Source organism: Cyprinodon tularosa, unplaced genomic scaffold (assembly GCF_016077235.1).
Source record: "Cyprinodon tularosa strain WSP-4 unplaced genomic scaffold, ASM1607723v1 ctg472, whole genome shotgun sequence".
In the NCBI taxonomy this organism is placed as follows: Eukaryota; Metazoa; Chordata; class Actinopteri; order Cyprinodontiformes; family Cyprinodontidae; genus Cyprinodon; species Cyprinodon tularosa.
The window spans coordinates 261272-279688 of record NW_024039199.1 but is presented as its reverse complement, the minus strand read 5'-3'; the positions used below and the strand labels follow the sequence as shown (position 1 = coordinate 279688).

Genomic DNA, 18417 nt, shown 5'->3' with positions numbered 1-18417 from the left:
GCCTAAAATGGCCAAGCTCCATCTGATATCAAAGATATGATTGTTTTTTATGTTCCTAACAGAGCACTTCACTCTCAGTCAGCAGTTTTACTCGTGGTTCCTAGAATTTCTAAACGTAGAATGGGAGGCAGATCTTTTAGTTATCAGGCTCCTCTCCTCTACCAGTTTTAGTCCGTGAGGCAGACACCCTGTCTACTTCTAAGAGTAGGGATCCTTTTTTTATAAAGCTTATGGTTAGAGTGGCTTAGGTTATCCTGTGCTTTCTCTATGCTGTTATAGGCTTAGACTGCTGGAGCACATAGCCACCCCTTTTTCATAATTCTGCTCCATTCTATTCTATTCTTCCATTCGGCAAAATTTGTTATTTCAATCTCTTAGAGTATGCTCTCTTTGCTTTTTTCATAGTAGTTTCATCTGTTCTGCTCCTGTTTGGTTGTGACACCATCCTGAAGAGAAATATGAGCTTTGCTGCTGCCATCAACACCCTTGTTTATAGATGATTGAGCTTGGCCTATTTTTCAGTGTAGTCCTGTTTCTCTGACTGTGACTAACTGGATGTGCTCTTTTTGTCCTCTGATGTTGGGGCTGGCTCGAAGCTCGTCTGCCTGGCTGTGTCTTTCCTGTACGGGGCCTCCTGTGGAGCTGGTTGACAAGTTACATTTTATCTCTATTAATTTCTGTATGTCTGCTTCTGTCTCCTTGAATTCCAGTTGCCCTCAGGAGATGGCCGCTCACACTGAGCCTGGCTCTGCTGGGGGTTTCTTTCTGTTAAAGCGTGTCAGGTTTCTGTGTTCTGCAAATTCTCTTCCACAGGTGGCTGTTGTTGACAGGTGGGCGTGGCCCGGCACCTGCAGCTCGTTGGGGCTGCTCTGGCTGGACGCCAGAGTGTTAAACCATTGTGGTATGCCTAGGCCTCTGTCCTATCGACAGATCTTCATTCCTGAGAGTTTGATGTTTTGGATTCCTAGTTCTAAGTCTGTTATCCTGTCTCCCTCAGCTGGTTGTGCTCTAGATTACTCACCCGTCTTGTCTCTGTGCGCTGAAGACCGGTTCCTAAAATGCTGCTGCTCAGATTGTGCCCCAGCATTCCCCTCTAACACCCTCGGTGTTACCGAAGCAGACAAGAGAACCCCCTTGCTGGATTTACTCTGGTTCCTTCAGCTGCTCCTTGAACCTGTCTCCACTGTGGTGCTGCTCAGGCTCCTGCCTAAGATCCATCCACTACCTCACCTGCCGCTCAGCCATCTCTTCCCATCGGAAAGCAGTGAGTTGCAGAACCCTTTCTTCCACTTACCCTCCCCGGATAGGCTATTGGTACCTGGCGGTAAGTGAAGCAGCATCAGCGCAGATCTCCCATACTATCTTAGTGTTTCCTCTGTCCTCTCGCAGTGCCCCTAATGCTGACGTTCCGAGGCTCGCCTGCAGCTCAACTTGTGAGCTATTCATATTTGTGTATAGCCTAAATAAACATCTTAAACTGCTCTTTGTTCTCATTCTGTGTCTGCATGTGGGCCAAACACCTTAAAAACCATGACAGAGGATCACTCTGGCCAAACTGACCCAGCAGACACTTTTGTTAGGCAGCTTGTTGCCCAGCAGGAGCAGTTAAAGACTCTAGGCTTTGCAGTAAATGCAGCACAAGCAAGTTTTGACAGTTCAACTTAACCAACTTACCTCTGCGTTAACCTCCGCTTCCGCATCATCCAGTATTCCACCTCCTAGTAACTTGTCATCTGATTCTCCTGCCTAATCTCCCCCTTTCTCTCATGTGCCTCTCCGAGCCCAGAGAAATACTCCGGAGACAGTGTTGACTGCAGAGGTTTCACTTTCCAGTGTTCTCTTGTGCTTTACCAATCTCCCAGCACTGATGCTTTAGATCATGGCAAGATTTCCCTTTTTTTTTTTACAGTTATTAACCCGTAGAGCCCTCAGATGGGCTGAAGCTCACTTCCCAGACTGCTGATCCTTTGGTTGCACCTTCCAAGCCTTCATTAATGAATTCAAAACAGTGTTTTCAGCCGAAAGGCAGTGGAGTTTCATACTTATGCAAGTGACAACACACCTGCACGTGATTGGACCAAGCCTCAATTAAACAGGTAGAAAAATACAAACAAAGTCTAAACAGAGAAACAAGAATAAAATTATGAATCTAATTTATAAACTCATCTACATAAACAAAGAATCTGCAAAATAAACAATATATACAAGATAACTCGAAAGGTTACTTTATAGAAAAACAAACAAAGCATTACTCCAAAGGAAACCCTCTAAAGGGTAGAACCCATTAAGGTAATTGATTACATCATCTAGCCAATTTAGCAGGAAATACTTGGACAAACAATGGTGAGTAAAAAGGAAAACAAATACCATGAAAATACTTTGAAACAAAATAAACTATTTCAACCAATAATCCAGAAGTAATAGCTTTGACTTAAACATAAATAGATGGAAACTGCAACATAATGCTAACACAAACAAACCCGGGATAGTAAGTGAAGCAAAGTTGCAAACTAATGTTTAAATTTCAGCATTAGAAATCAGAAAAAAAGAATAAGGGACAAGTGGTGAACACAAACTGAATCACTTTGGCACAATGGGGAACGTTTAATGCTCATCATCCATCAAACCAAACCTTTGGAGGTAATTATCTCTGGTAACCACAGATAATTACTTTTGCTTTTTGTTTTTCCACTAAAACATTCTCCGGTGGTGTTGGGCTAGGCTTGGCTTTGGAAACATAATCCCCATCGTAACTGGGCAGAGTTTCGTTTAGAATCCTGGTCTCCTGCTTGTAATTTGCGTTGTTTCCAGTCTGTCCTACCTATTTGTCAGCCATCCAACTCCTCTCCCAAGGGAGATTCATCCTCTCCATTAGGCGCGGGTTCTTTTTTGTGGGGAAGAAAGATGGATCCCTCAGTCTATGTATCAACTACCGAGGGCTAAACCAGATCACCGTTAAAAACAAGTATCCACTCCCGCTGCTGTCATGTGCTTTAGAATCTGTCCAGGCTGCTGTCATTTTCACTAAACTTGACCTGTGTAGTGGTCTGTATCCGTCGAGGGTTGAGTGGAAGACCGCTTTCAAACCAGCAGAAAGGTTTAAAACATGGAGGTAGGGATTTTGAAATATGTGGATGGTTTGAATGAAGGAAAGTTTTCATGTTATTCCAGGAACTCAGCTTTACCATCTGAGCTATTTGGGACAAATCTTGGACATTTAGCTCTTTATTTATCAGAGATGTCCATAAAATGACATCTTTGATCCTAAACTGCTGACGTTCTTTCTAGTGTGGATCATGGGTCCAGGAGATGTTCTGTGGTTCTGATGGTTCTAGATGTTTACTGGGTTACAGACTGTAGGACTAAATCAAAGCAGTGGGCGGGGCTAATCACCTGAAATATTCTGGTTCTGTTCTGACTCCTTCCCTCTGGTGTCCACTGGGCTGACAGTACCGGCCCAGTCTGGACTGTAGGAGCCTGCATGCTGAGGCTAACTGGGAGCACTGGGCTCATAGGGGACCAGATGCTGCAGCCGTACAGAATCCAAGGAAAGCAGGAAACAGCAGGAAGCTCCTGGTATCTCAGAGAACAGCTTAGAACAAAGTTTAATTTTTCTGTTTCAGCTTTTATTCAGCAGCTAAATCAGAATCTGCAGACTTCAGAGTTTGATCCTGGAAACCAGTTCTCCCAGTTTAGTGCAATTGTTCATCTAAAAACAAACATCTCTTGGATTTTGGAAAAACCTTGAGAAGCAACAACTTTAGAATTAATTTGGTTCCAAGAAAGTAACTTTTGGCCCAATTTTTAACACCATTACAAAAGCTTAAAACCATTACCTCAACTACCTGAATGTTTGTAGAGTTCCCCAACAGGCTGAGATCTGGACTTTGATTTCTGAGCCTTTTTTGAATCAGATTTGCTGCTTTTCAGATCTTGTGCTGACAGATGACAACAGATTTGACATCAGACACTTGGCTAAACACAAGACATCTCCAAATGAACAGTTACTGAAGTACTTTGTTAAATACATAATACATAATACATAATATTCCAGTTCTGGAGCATCCCTTCCCAAAGTTTGGGTTGCAAGTAAATACATTTGGGTTTTTTGGGATATGTTACAGAAATGAAACAACAATAAAAATGGTGATGATCCCTTAGAAACAGACAAAACCAAAACACTTTAGTTGTTGCTACAGGGTTAATAGATCTTTTTTGAAATGTTTGTATTTCAACCAATAGTTTGGGCCATGAGTTCCTTCTAGTAGTTTTTTTTTTAGTCTGGAAATTGAAAAGTGGGGCTTTGTGATCCAGGGTAGGAAAAGCTCATCCAGTGTGTTCCTGTATTGCCATCTGGTGGACAAAGTTGGAAAATAGTTGTCTTTATGGAAAACTGATGGAGAATAAAAAAAAAAAAAGGAACAGATCCCATGAACAGGGCTGCATTACATAGACTATCTAGTGCCCTTATGCTGCCTGCGATTGGGACACTAAGCTGACTACTCGCCGCAAATCACGTGATTACCAGCTGTCACCATGGCAACCATTGCGGTACCCAGGACGCATGAAAAATATTTCATTCAAAATCAAATCTCATATTTTAAGTGACGATATTTTATTTACTTATATTGTGTTTAGTCGCTTTTCTGTTGCTTTTTTTGGGTAACTTTGAGTGCACTACTTTTTTCTTTCTGGACATTCGGACAGCCCTACAAAATGGTGTGATCCCTATATAGGGCCCTATGTAGGGAGTAGGGAGGACATTCGGACACAGCCAATGTCGCTGCTAGCTGCTAAGCTAGCTTCTTTAGCACCGCCTGAAATCAGCTGATTACCTGTCGCGGATTAATGCCGATTAATGACCAGCTTTGTCAGAGAGGAGGAGGATGACGTAGACTACGAGGAAAAAAGAAATAAATCCACCGTGCTGTGCTGTTTGAGCAGGAATTCATCAGTTTTCAGTGCTGTAACAGTGGAGTAATGGACCAGGGAGCAGTGGATTATATTTATTCAGTGAGGATGTGCAGTTGGTAAGTGTTGCTGCTTGTGTAACTTATTATCTTTTGTGTAAGAGGCCAGTAAACGATGGTAGATGAACGGTGACAAGCTGCTAATGTAGCTACAAAAGCTAACACAGTTGTTGCTGTATGAGGAACTTCACATCAGACGTCTGCTTCTTATATTCATCAGGCTTCAGACAGGTCTGATTCTCGTACGTATTCTCACGAGAAACAAAAGTTGAGACAAGGAAGCAAGGTAAAATCCCTTAAAAATAAATGAGTGGTTTTAGCCCCAAAGACAATGCAAGCCCCCAAAGCTTACCTCTCTTTTTTGCAGAGACACTCCAGTTTTGGACTTGTGATGTGGAGGTACATTGTTCCAGGGATGACATGCTGACCTCATCTTCTGATCCCTCCTCTCCTGGCATACTGACATCTAGACAGAGAAATAGCTTCATTTAAGAATGCAATACACAAAAGCTCTAATAGCTGTCAGTACAGTGATTGTGTAATTTTGTAAAATAATTTGTTTATGGAATGTGTGTATCAAAAGGGAAATTTTGGTTTATTTCCCCCCGTCTATCGTCCTAAATTCTCTTCAAGTGACTAGAGGGTGAAATATTAGTTGTCATGTTAACCGCTGCCCGGGTACACCAGGGGCACAGCTAGTCAATGCCAATTTAATTCATATAGCACAATTGATTACAAGCAAACTCAAAGTTCTTTACATTTAAAAACAGGAAACAATAAAAATACTATCACTGATCATCATTATAGTTCCCCGCCAAGAGATTGCAGCAACCTATACAATAAGCAGCAAGTGGGTTGATGCTAATCTAAAAGTTCATATTTAAGTTAGTTTTTTTTTTCTTTTTAAGATGGCACTGTGTGAGCAGCACCAAGCTATAACAGCGCTTCCTCCACTTTTCCTACTTTCATTTTTTATATACAAACAGATAAGAAACCTAAGCACATTCTCACTGAAAGGAGAAAAAGAAAAAAAAGCATATATACATGTAGTGTATGAAACAGAATAGAAATAGATATAACAAATGTGAGTGGGTGATTTTTGGATATTCGGTAAGATTTGTAGCCTCATAATTGATAAGATCGTTCTTCTGCTCCCCCAACATACACCAAGGCTGAGGAAGTTCCACCACAGATGTGGAAAGTGAAGGTGTGAACTGAAGAGGTAAATGAGAGACTGAGGACTGTCTCCAGACAACTGGGGCATGCAGCTCCCGTGGAGATGGCATCGATAGTCTTAAACTGCATCAAAGACTATGTGAACTTCTGTATGGACAACACCAGGACTTTCCACAGAGACTCTGACTAGCCAGCCATAACATCTAAGGGCTGGAATATGCTTGCTGTTGGCGACGCGTCCGCAACATGGCGCCCACGCGTTCCCAGCGTACCTACAGCACGTAGGTCGCTCGCGTTGACGCAAGGCAACGTGCCGCGTGCGCGTGGTGCAATAGCGACTTGAACGCTAGAGGTGCCAGGGTTTTTCCTTGCTCAAATTGAGGTGGTACCATCCTTACCACACGCACATGTGCACGGGCACGTGTATACGTACATGTACATGCTCTGTTTCCAAGCAATACGTTTTGTTTTTTGGGAGTCTAATGTATAAATAAGGTAATGACTAGGGATGAGCAAGTTCACCACTATCTGTGTCTGTTCAACCATCTAAATCATCTGCATCTATACTCGAAGTGGGTGGGGTCTAAACGTGAAGTGGGCTTGGTTCAAGCAGAGCTGGATGGGGCTTAAATTGGTACATGGTTTTTAGTCTGAAATTGATATGGATTGATCATAGTAAAGGAACTATTTACAGAACAAGTTTTAAAAAAAAATAAAATGAAATAACACAATAAGAACACATTCAGAACATAGACTACACAATATTTTTAAGTGCATACAACACATGCAGTAGGAAACTATGAACTTTCATGGCACCCAAGGAAGCTTTACATAGAAACAATAAAACACAAAAGTAAAGTAAAAGCCAAGGATTAAAAAGAACATTTTAATAGCAATACGAATGTGTCTCTTTGATCTTGAATATGATACTGATGGATGCTGCTACGGTTAGTAGTTACTGTTTGTATGCTACATGCCATCCTAACTCCACCTTTGTTAGAGAAGATACTGTTGTGATAATTTTCTTTATTTTTGCTGATGATGATTTTGAAAATAATACTGCTGCTGTTCATGTTAGCAGTTAGTTACTGTTTGGTATCAGATCAGATGCTACATGACATCCTGGATAATACTTGCACCTTGTTAGTGAAGATACTGTTGTGATAATTATCTTTGCTTTTTTGTTGTTGATATGCTGCTAATGATACTGCTGCTGTATTAGTAATGGGCTTTATGTACAACTCCACTACTTCCTGAACTTCAGCTCCTTCGCCTCCTGTCTTTCATTACTGGACAAACTGATTAATCCAGCTGTGTCTGACCTCAGTAATCACAAACACAATGGTCAGACACACCTGGATTAATCAGTTTGTCCAGTAATGAAAGACAAGAGACAAAGGAGCTGGCTAAAGTTCAGGAAGTAGTGGAGTTGTACATAGTTACTGTTAACTATCAGCAGTTTACTGTTTGAATGCTTTGGGACTGTGAATTTTTTTAGTATGGCATTAATTACATTTTTTTTTGTACTCCACTGTTTTTATTAAAAAAGAAAATTAACTTATTTTGATTTCATATATTCATTGTTTCTCTTTGTCGTAACTTTTGAATAAAAACAAAAACGTATTTATGAGTTGTATTTTTATTGCCAGTTGCAATAAAATTTCCAATGTAGTGCTTCATTGTATGGGTTTCCGTTAAGGAGGAAAAGTATCGGTATCGAAGAAAAAGTACAACAAAGCATCGGTATCGTATCGAAATATAAAAAATGGGTATCGCCCATCCCTAGTAACAGGTCCTGCATTATACTTCATTATGAGCCCATTTTAATATTATTTAATCTCTATTAAATTTTTCACTTAATTTCTGACTGTAAATATTTCTCTAACATTTCTTTTTGTACATATCTTCACTCTGCTTTTACCATTTATTTACATTTCCAAATTTCTGTACCTTTTTCTGTGTGCGCCTCTGTGCTGATGTGGCTGGTGTATTTCTCTGGGATTAATAAAGTCTCATCTATCTATGCCATTTGTTGTAATGTCAGGCATTACTGACCCAGTGTTCAGTGTTAAAACTGGGGTTGTGTTTGCCTGTGCTGATTGTGCAGCCTCTGTATCAGAGTTACGGTGTTGGAGGAAGAGGTGGGGGTGGGGGGGGGGGGGGGGGGTGTCAGTAGAGTGATTGGTTTGTTCAACCCTGCGAGACAAGCATGTTGACCTCAATATTAAGTAGTCACTGAAGCTAGCATGGTAAGAATATTAAATCAGATAACTTTTGTGATTTGGACAGCAGTGATCAAGGGTATGCAGAAAAAGGATCTATGGCAAAATGCAGGCTGTCAAAGACTCATTCCACAAGACAGCTTTTTAAATTTAGGATTTCTGTAAACACTTTTATGTAAATGAACAGGAGCACTGTTCACATCCAGGGACAAATCCAATCGTCATTTAGGTTCAAAATAAAAGTAGCACAGTGTGAACAGAGCCACTTCCGATTTGGACATCTGCTAAATATGAGTGAACAAGCAGTCCCCCAAAAAGGATTTGTGTAGAATCTGATTTGAATCAGATTTGCCTGCAGTCTGAACACTGCCCAAGTCTGTTAGCCCTTAAATGAGGGAAAACCAGTGTTTTCCCATTTCAAAGGAGGTAACTCAAACCATTCAGAAAGAGAGGTAACTTAAAGGAAAAGTACACCCAAAACATGATTAGCCTTCATTTTCTACTCACCCCCATGCCGAACAACACTCTGGAGTACTTTTCTGATATCTCAAATGCATCTGGAGATCTGGGAGGCTTCTTTCTGTCTGCTGACATTCAAATAATGGAGGTCTATGGCACCCGAGGCAGAAAGGTCCATAAAAGTCCACAAAAAACGTGTCAATATTCCTCCATACTGCTCGTCCAATGTATTCCAAGTGTCCTGAGTGGGTAGCGTCCATAATTTACTCGAAACAAAGTCATTTAGAATGTTTTTAGAGCATAAACAGTAGTGTATAGGATTTCCTAAAAGCGCGTTCACAAGTCTACGGAAACCGCGGCAGACCAAACCAGATGAAAGTGCGCATTCAGCGTCTGCTCTGCCGATAATGCAAGCGTAGAAGAAGAAATGTGCTGTTTACCTGTGCAAAGAAAGAAACAACGAAAGAAAAATGTCTGAGGACTTCAGTGTTGAGGAAGAGCATGAGTTCTTTGCCGAGCTGAATGCGCACTTTCGTCTGGTTTGGTCTGCCGCGGTGCCACTGTGTACTGTATCCCAGAGCACTCAGGCAAGTGCACAGTTTTGAACACTGCTTAAATGTTGTATATATTGTGCCTTCAAAAATCTGTTAATTACCATTCACGTCGACTTGTATTTCATCGAGGCTCTTCCCTTTGTAATCTCCAAGGCGTCCTCTTTCTATTGCCAGGAGGACTTTGCTAACTTTGGCTAATTGGAGGGTGCTTTCTGGGAGCCTGTAATGTTTCCTGTGAACAGCAATGTTATGACCAAGAAAGTCTGCCAGCTGATCAAGCTCAGTGGTTTTGAGGTTGAGAACCGTAGACAAGGTAGCGATATGTTTCCTCAGTTTTATTGATGTTTTTATGTCAGCACATTTACTGACAAATTGCCTCATGCAGTCGCAAGCCCTGAGGTAATGGTCAGATTGTGGCAAAGCAAACAGATATCCATTGTCCTTCAGTACCCCACATTCTTCTCTGGTCTCAGTAAGGGCATCAATAGACTCTCTCATTAATGGGGTTAGAAGAACGGGTACCTTTCTTCCTCTTTTTCCAACAATTGCTATGTGCATAAAATGCCTGCAGAGCTTCTGCTCAAGCGCTGTGAGGGCCAAGTTCACGTCTCCCTGTTCTTCTTCTGTGTCCTTTGATAAGTATGCAGACAAGCGCATTTGAGACACTTCCCCTGCTCTCCGTCGATTAAAAAGCATAACTTGGGTGAGCGTTACTTTTGCAAGTTCTTTCCAATTTGTGGATGAAGGATGTTCTTGTAGATCTTTGAGATGTTGCTGCTGCTTTTCATCTAGATAGCAATGTAGCTTTTGGATATCTTGTGTGAGAGGCAAGAGTTGCGGTGCATTCCATTTGGCCTGGTTAAGCTGGGTCAATGCCTGGCCTGCAATATCAAACCTCCAGCTCTCTTGGTATAACTGCGCAAACTCTTCAGCATTTTGGATGGTTTCTTTATCTTTCTTTTTCAGTCCTTCAGACTTTATAAACATGGCCAATGAATGTAGGCTGTGTCTTACCTTGCGTGCAAGAGAGGGACGTTGGTGCTTGCCAGTTTGCTCACTGAATCCAGATAAGAACTTTGCAGCTTTGACAACCTGGGTGTACTGTTCAGGTTTTATGAGTTCTTGAATGGTCTTCACATGTGTGGCTTTCTTAGCTTCCAATAAAAGCCTGCCAAGTTCTCTTAGTTTCTGGCGTATGTATGAGTGTTGACTGACTATTTTCTCATTCTTTTTGAACAATCTGAACCCGTAATTGAGGATGCAGCTGTCTCCTTTGATAGCGACTGCAATCTGGTCCTGATTCATTACACTCAAGAATTTCCAATACGCATCTGTATATTCTTTTGGAGCAGTTTTAGCAAAAGCACACAGGGCTTGAACTCTAGTTCTACCTGGTTTACTACTTTCTGGTATAAAGCTGCAGACCTTGAAATGCCGCCACATTGCTCTCCTTGAGAACAACTCATAGCAGTAAACGCAATGTGCAAACTTGTGCCCGTCTGATTTTTTTTCTTGTTGTCTCCATGGGATGAGTTTTCCTTTTCGTGTTTCCAAAACATTACTGTTATGCTCGAAGTTTCCCTTATTTCTATATAGTCCAATAGTCGTTTTCTTTCCTTTGAGTTTGTTGGAAAACTGAATGCTTTCGCAACATCCATTTCATCTATGTGTTTGTGCCTAAGGTGTCTTGACATTTTCTGGACAATCTTCCTGCAATAAAAGCAGAAGTGTTTCTTTTTATAACTTCTGGATCCATCATCCTTCTTTAAAGTTGGACTGACAATGATAGATTGCACTTCTTCCAGGGGCAATGAAACATTTTTAGAATATGTCATTTCCTTTTCATTCCCATAAACCCTACTATTTGGCAATCTTTGTATAGGATCACAATTTCTTTCCAAACATCTGCTCTGGCCAACATCAAATTGGCTCTTAGTAGAGGATTCACTTCCACTCTCTCTGGAGGATTCACTTCCACTCTCAATAGGCTTAGACTTGGTCTGTCTGGAGGTCTTGCTTCCACTCTCACTAGGCTTACCTTGGTCTGTGTGGAGGTCTTGCTTCCACTCTCACTAAGCTTAGACTTGGTCTGTGTGGAGGTCTTGCTTCCACTCTCACTAGGCTTAGACTTGGTCTGTCTGGAGGTCTTGCTTCCACTCTCACTAGGCTTAGACTTGGTCTGTCTGGAGGTCTTGCTTCCACTCTCACTAGGCTTAGACTTGCTCTGTCTGGAGGACTCACTTCCACTCTCTCTGGAGGACTTGCTTCCTTTCTCACTAGGCTTAGACTTGCTCTGTCTGGAGGACTCACTTCCACTCTCTCTGGAGGACTTGCTTCCTTTCTCACTAGGCTTAGACTTGCTCTGTCTGGAGGTCTAGCTTCCACTCTCACTAGGCTTAGACTTGCTCTGTCTGAATGATGCAACTTTGTTCTTCTTTTCATTTTCAACAGTTAATTCCATACTGCTATCACTTTCTGTACTTTCGTCCATAGGATGTGGACGAAAGTACAGACGAAAGCTGTAGGTTATCAACACAACAGCTGTCACCCTGGCGTTAGTATAATATATATAATGTGGAGACGTTTTCCTAATGTTTACATGGTGTAAATGTTATCTGGTTCTGCTGTTTTCATCTTTGACATGAAGAGGAAATACTGTGTTTGGGACACTTTCCACAGCTGAAGGTCTGATACCATCCTGCACCAGATATTTAAGCTTCTAACCACTTTTAGCTTTTATTTCTGCTCCTGTGAAATGCGACTGTCTGTTGACGAGGTTGTAAACATTATGCTAAGCTAATCTGAGGTTTGTAAACCAGGACTTGGAAAAAACGTAAGGGTCTTAAGCACTCACAAGTGCAAACTTATAAAATATAACTGCCTGAGCTGCCCACATAAAAGCTGGACTGGCTTAAAAAGGGTAAAGACATCTACAGGTGCTGGTCATAAAATTAGAATATCATGAAAAAGTAGATTGATTTCAGTAATTCCATTTAAAAAGTGAAACTTGTATATTATATTCATACATTACATACAAACTCATATATTTCAGATGTTTATTTTGTTTAATTTTGATGATTACAAATGACAACAAATGAAAATCTCAAATTCATCATATCAGAAAATTAGAATATTGTGAAAAGGTTCAAAATTGATGGCCCCTGGTGCCACACTCTAATCAGCTAATTAACTCAAACCACCTGCAAAAGCCTTTAAATGGTCTTTCAGTCTAGTTCTATAGGCTACACAATCATGGGGAAGACTGCTGACTTGACAGTTGTCCAAAAGACGACCATCGACACCTTGCACAAGGAGGGCAAGACACAAAAGGTCATCGCTAAAGAGGCTGGCTGTTCACAGAGCTCAGTGTCCAAGCACATTAATAGAGAGGCGAAGGGAAGGAAAAGATGTGGTCGAAAAAAGTGTACAAGCAAGAGAGATAACCGCACCCTGGAGAGGATTGTGAAACAAAACCCCTTCAAAAATGTGGGGGAGATTCACAAAGAGTGGACTGCAGCTGGAGTGAGTGCTTCAAGAACCACCACACACAGACGTATGAAAGACATGGGTTTCTGCTGTCGCATTCCTTGTGTCAAGCCACTCTTGAACCACAGACAGCGTCAGAAGCGTCTAAAGAGAAACAGGACTGGACTGCTGGTGAGTGGTCCAAAGTCATGTTCTCTGATGAAAGTAAATTTTGCATTTCCTTTGGAAATCAAGGTCCCAGAGTCTGGAGGAAAAGAAGAGAGGCACTTCATCCATGTTGCTTGAAGTCCAGTGTAAAGTTTCCACAGTCAGTGATGGTTTGGGGTGCCATGTCATCTGCTGGTGTTGGTCCATTGTGTTTTCTGAGGTCCAGGGTCAACGCAACCACATACCAGGAAGTTTTAGAGCACTTCATGCTTCCTGCAGCTGACCAACTTTTTGGAGATGCAGATTTCATTTTCCAACAGGACTTGGCACCTGCACACAGTGCCAAAGCTACCAGTACCTGGTTGAAGGACCATGGTATCCCTGTTCTTAATTGGCCAGCAAACTCTCCTGACCTTAACCCCATAGAAAATCTATGGGGTATTGTGAAGAAGAAGATGCAATACACCAGACCCAACAATTCAGAAGAGCTAAAAGCCACTATTAGATCAACCTGGGCTATCATAACACCTGAGCAGTGCCACAGACTGATCGACTCCATGCCACGCCGCATTGCTGCAGTAATACAGGCCAAAGGAGGCCCAACTAAATACTGAGTGCTGTACATGCTCATACTTTTCATGTTCATACTTTTCAGTTGGCCAACATTTCTATAAATCCTTTGTTTTTATTGGTCTTCAGTAATATTCTAATTTTCTGATATGATGAATTTGAGATTTTCATTTGTTGTCATTTGTAATCATCAAAATTAAACAAAATAAACATCTGAAATATATGAGTTTGTATGTTATGTATGAATATAATATACAAGTTTCACTTTTTAAATGGAATTACTGAAATCAATCTACTTTTTCATGATATTCTAATTTTATGACCAGCACCTGTAGAACCATCATTAATGAAGCGCCTCACAACAAGTAAACTGTCACTCTAGACTAGCTTTCTGCCATCCAGCATGGCTGCGTAACTGAACAGAGTCATGTGACTGAGAATGGTCACACACACATACACACACACTTTTTTATATATACATATATGAAAATAAGTATATAAAAAAAAAAAAAGTATCAAAATATGTTTTTGGGCCTTACCAGAATGCTTTTTGTGCGTCTCAGTGGTGGAACAAGTTCATCATTTGATTGCTTGTTGGAATGGTTGCTTGGAGAAGCCTCATCACAAGTTTCTATCACAACAGTTTCATCTGAATCGTACAAATGATCTGAAACATCCGACCCAATATCATTCTGGCGAAGCACAACATCCAGGTGTGGAGAAGGAGGTTTGTTCATCACATCATCCTCATCAGGTTCATCACTATCTGGATAATCAACCAGCGAAAATCCTTGGACAGTAAATATCTGAAAATAAAAAAAAAATTTGTAAGTATGGCATTAAAAAGATTGGCCAAAGCAACAAAACATGAACTGACAAATAAGCTGTCTCCAGAAATGTGATCATCATCCCGTTTAGACAGTGTAAAATTAGAAATGTTACATCGCGGTAAAACACATCTCATAGTATTATAATGCTATAATACAATTGCCTGAAGGAAACCATTTGGATCAAAATGTTTTTTTCTTTAGTCAATAAAAAAAGATTTTCCTGATTTCTCCCTAGAATCTTCAGATTGTGTATGACATTAACTGTCACAATAGCCCTAACCAATAACTTCACCTGATTACTTTCAAGTCATGCGAGCATTGAGCCACTTTAATAATAGAACACCATAGCATACAAGTCAGCATAGATGAATGTGTTTAAATGTACTTTTACCTGTGTGCAGGGCTCATCTGGGATTGGTCCATCATTTAACGTCTGAGGAACAGGGCTGGTCTCATTCTCAACTGCTGCTGCAGGAGTCTGAAGGCCTTTCACCTGAAATATAGATGGACAAGAATGGATTTAGAACTGAATGAAGAGACATTCATGGGCAAATAAGATCATCTAGTGGTCAAATATTTCTGAAACAACACAGTGCTTCAATCGAGAGCACGGCATGGTCTTCAGGACTCATCAGCAGCTATTATGATCGGATCAATGCAAAGATTGTGTTTAAAGATGCAACAGCTCAGAGAGTGCACAATGATGAATGTTAAAATCACAGCTGAGGTCGTGTCAGGTGTTACCATGGTGCCTTAAAAACAGTTACAGTAAGAACTGGACGGGAGGGCCCCACATGGCTCACACTAGAGACATGGGAGTGTGTAAAGGAGGGACTACAGAAAGAATGCGTTTGGAAGATTGAAGGACCCCATAAGGACATGACTGGAAACATGACGGTGTGTGTGACATTACCTGGTCTTTACCACTCAATAACTTTTCTTCTGCTGCTGCAGAAGCTTGGGTTTTTTTCACCTGGATCACAGAAAGAACTCATCTTAAATCACATCACAGATCAAAGATTCAACACATTTACATTGTCATAGTCCAGAGTAATATTAGAAACATCGATAATATCAAAGAAATACAACATTTGTTTTTTGTAAAAAATAAAAAAATCAAGAAATCTACACCTAATCTAACCAACTCACCTCAGTATGCCAAGGCCATTTTGCTTTACCATAGTCATAATCAATTTAATCTCCTATTCCTATTTTCTTAAGAGAAAAAAGGCACAAGTGTGGCTTGTTGTCAACTATGATTTTTTTCATGACACAATTTGGATTTTTGTGGTTGTCATTGACTAGTCGTCCGAGAGATCCATCTTCTTCAGATGCATCCAGGCTGAAAAGCATAAGAAAAATTGTTGTAGTTTAAAGTTTTATTGAAAGATGCATTTTCAAAAGAAATTCCTAATAGTATGTGTCTTTTAAAACATTATTCAAATATTAAACCCATGTTTCTGGGTCAAATCAGAATTTCTCCAATCTAACAAAACATCTATCTATTCATGCTTACCACAGGCAATTGTTCCGATACTCAAAGTCAAAGACAAATGTGCTTTCAATCCTCGAGTATTGTCTTGACTGGCATTCTTCCTGTGTCAGGAGTTTACCCCTATACTCCCAAGACAAAGTCCCCTGGTTCAATGGGGTGTGTGGCAAAAACTCCTCTTCCTATAGTAATATAAAATAAGTCAACATTTAATTCTGGGAACTCAAAAAGAAATGCAGCATTCTTTTAAAGTGAGGTTGAGGTTCTTATGTCTCATTGTATTACCTGCAGACAATGCTCAGCACTCTCCAAGTTGTGTTGCTCAGTGTACAGGTAAACTGCTTTTTTGATCAGCCTTTATGTGGCCATCAAATGTTTTTGATGCTGACCCATCCAGATCAATGTATCATTGAGGTCGCGTCTGCTCTATTCTGTTCCCTTTACCTGAGAGTGCTGTGTACCATTTAGTGCAGGCAACACACTAATGAAGCATACGGACATCATACAACTCAGACTTTTGACAGACAGATGTACTGTATTGATCCCAAACTGGGAAATTACAGAGTAGCAGCAGCAAGGCATGGAACTAAAATAGCAATATTTATATATACACAGGTACTACCAAAACAATTAAATAAATCCTGAAAAAGTTCTTTTATTTCTGTAATTCAACTTAAAGAGTGCAATTGACATATCACAAATGCAGACATAGGCAAAGGCTGAGTTGGAATTCAGTGCTAAGCCCCTTTCAGACTTGCACTGGAAAGGGGTAATATTGTGGACTCTGTCCTTTATACCGCAAGTCATCTGTCCTGCTGATTGTACAATTAAGATAAATACAGCTCATCAACAAATGAAATAGGCTGATTATTGACAGAACTGGGTCCTTGTGACACATAAGTCCTGCCTTTTCCTGCATGATGCTGAGTTCTAGTTTTGTTAGCTGTAAAAAGAAACCTTTTTCAACACCATTTTATGCCAAATCATATTCATACTGAACCACAACAAAGTGCAGTAACTGGTGTGATTAATATTCTTAAGCACTCCATTAGGCCGGATGGTGTTGTATTTATTTTCTTTTATTCTTGGAGTATGACTTTCTTCCACAAAACCAAATAAACAAACAAATTTTCATCAAGTTCATTTGGGAATTGTAAATTGACCCAAATAGTTACTGTGGCGAAAAAATTCAAAGCTGGACAGATCTGCATCTTCTCTGATGGAGCATGTGGCCTCCTACATTTCAACAGATTTCAACAACAGCACAGTGGTCATGGCAGTTGATGCTACACAGGCTTGATGTATGTAAAATAACTTTAAAGTTTTAAAAAAAGAAAAGAATTGAAGGAGAAAGTCCAGCTTTTAAAATAAATTCTACATGAATTATGACATTTATTTTTAAAGGCCCCATATTACCAATTGCTTCTGAAATGCACAAGTTGTGTCAAGGAATCTTCTGTCACTTACCTTTACAACTGTCAATGAATCTCAAAATAAACCCATCCTTGTCAGTGCAAGACAGAATATATGTCTTTGCGTCATCTATGGGCTTTTTCCTTCTCCTCCTTGTGGACATAATGCTCTGTGAAAAAAATGTAATCATTTAGTCGAGGCAATCTTCCATGAACAGCACAAACCTCAGTCTGATGCTCATTTCAGAGTGTGTATTTATATATATATATATATATATATATATATATATATATATATATACATATATATATACATATATATATATATATATATATATATATATATATATATATATATATATATATATATATATATATATATATATATATATATATATATACATATATATACATATATATATACATGCATATATATATACACTGCCCGGCCAAAAAGAAAGTCGCCACCTAGATTTAACTAAGCAGATAGGTACAAACCTCCTATTGGACAACAGTATGTGCTCAAAGAATGAGATCGACTGACTACCTGAATATACTGAATGACCAGGTTATTCCATCAATGGATTTTTTCTTCCCTGATGGCACAGACATATTCCAAGATGACAATGCCAGGATTCATCGGGCTCAAATTGTGAAAGACTGGTTCAGGGAGCATGACACATCATTTTCACACATGGATTGGCCACCACAGAGTCCAGACCTCAACCCCATTGAGAATCCTTGGGATGTGCTAGAGAGGGCTTTGCACAGCGGTCAGACTATACCATCATCAATGCAAGATCTTGGTGAAAAATTAATGCAACACTGGATGGATGTAACTCTTTTGACATTGCATATCTCTGGGTCAGTCAGACAATCTGTTCACTCTCTGCCAGATTCTAAAACATTATTGATCAATCAACAAGATAAGAAGTTTGAAGTTCATGCAGTACTATTGATCAAGTTCTTGGAATTCCCAAAAGGTTTAATATTAATCAGTTTCAGCATCAATGCATCATTGTCATGTTTACTCTAAATACAAGCAATGGATGTCATCTCTCTGGCTGTAAATACCGACAGGTTAATTGGGTGGAGGGTT

General features: G+C 40.1%; 1 protein-coding gene and 1 long non-coding RNA gene across 2 annotated transcripts; both read right to left on the bottom strand.

Moving 5' to 3' along the window:
- Positions 1 to 11058: 11058 nt before the first annotated feature.
- LOC119794246 (serine/arginine repetitive matrix protein 1-like) lies at positions 11059 to 15601 on the bottom strand. Its single transcript, XM_038301709.1, has 6 exons — positions 15593 to 15601; positions 15328 to 15387; positions 14806 to 14907; positions 14124 to 14390; positions 11420 to 11743; positions 11059 to 11091 (listed from the first exon to the last, which is right to left on the bottom strand). The coding sequence occupies exons 1-6, from the start codon at positions 15599 to 15601 to the stop codon at positions 11059 to 11061; spliced, it is 795 nt and encodes a 264-aa protein (XP_038157637.1).
- A 79-nt stretch (positions 15602 to 15680) lies between these two features.
- Positions 15681 to 16020, bottom strand: LOC119794255. Its single transcript, XR_005282202.1, has 2 exons — positions 15931 to 16020; positions 15681 to 15756 (listed from the first exon to the last, which is right to left on the bottom strand). It is a non-coding gene; the product is annotated as an uncharacterized LOC119794255 (long non-coding RNA).
- Positions 16021 to 18417: the final 2397 nt, after the last annotated feature.

What these genes read in the sequence shown, in the direction of transcription:
- LOC119794246 (XM_038301709.1), bottom strand. An exon ending in CAGATGAGCCCTGCACACAG is followed by an intron (nt 14,391 to 14,805) that starts GTAAAAGTACAT and finishes TTTTATTTTCAG; the next exon opens with ATATTTACTGTCCAAGGATT. An exon ending in AGACCTCCACACAGACCAAG is followed by an intron (nt 11,092 to 11,419) that starts GTAAGCCTAGTG and finishes CTTTTATTGCAG; the next exon opens with GAAGATTGTCCAGAAAATGT.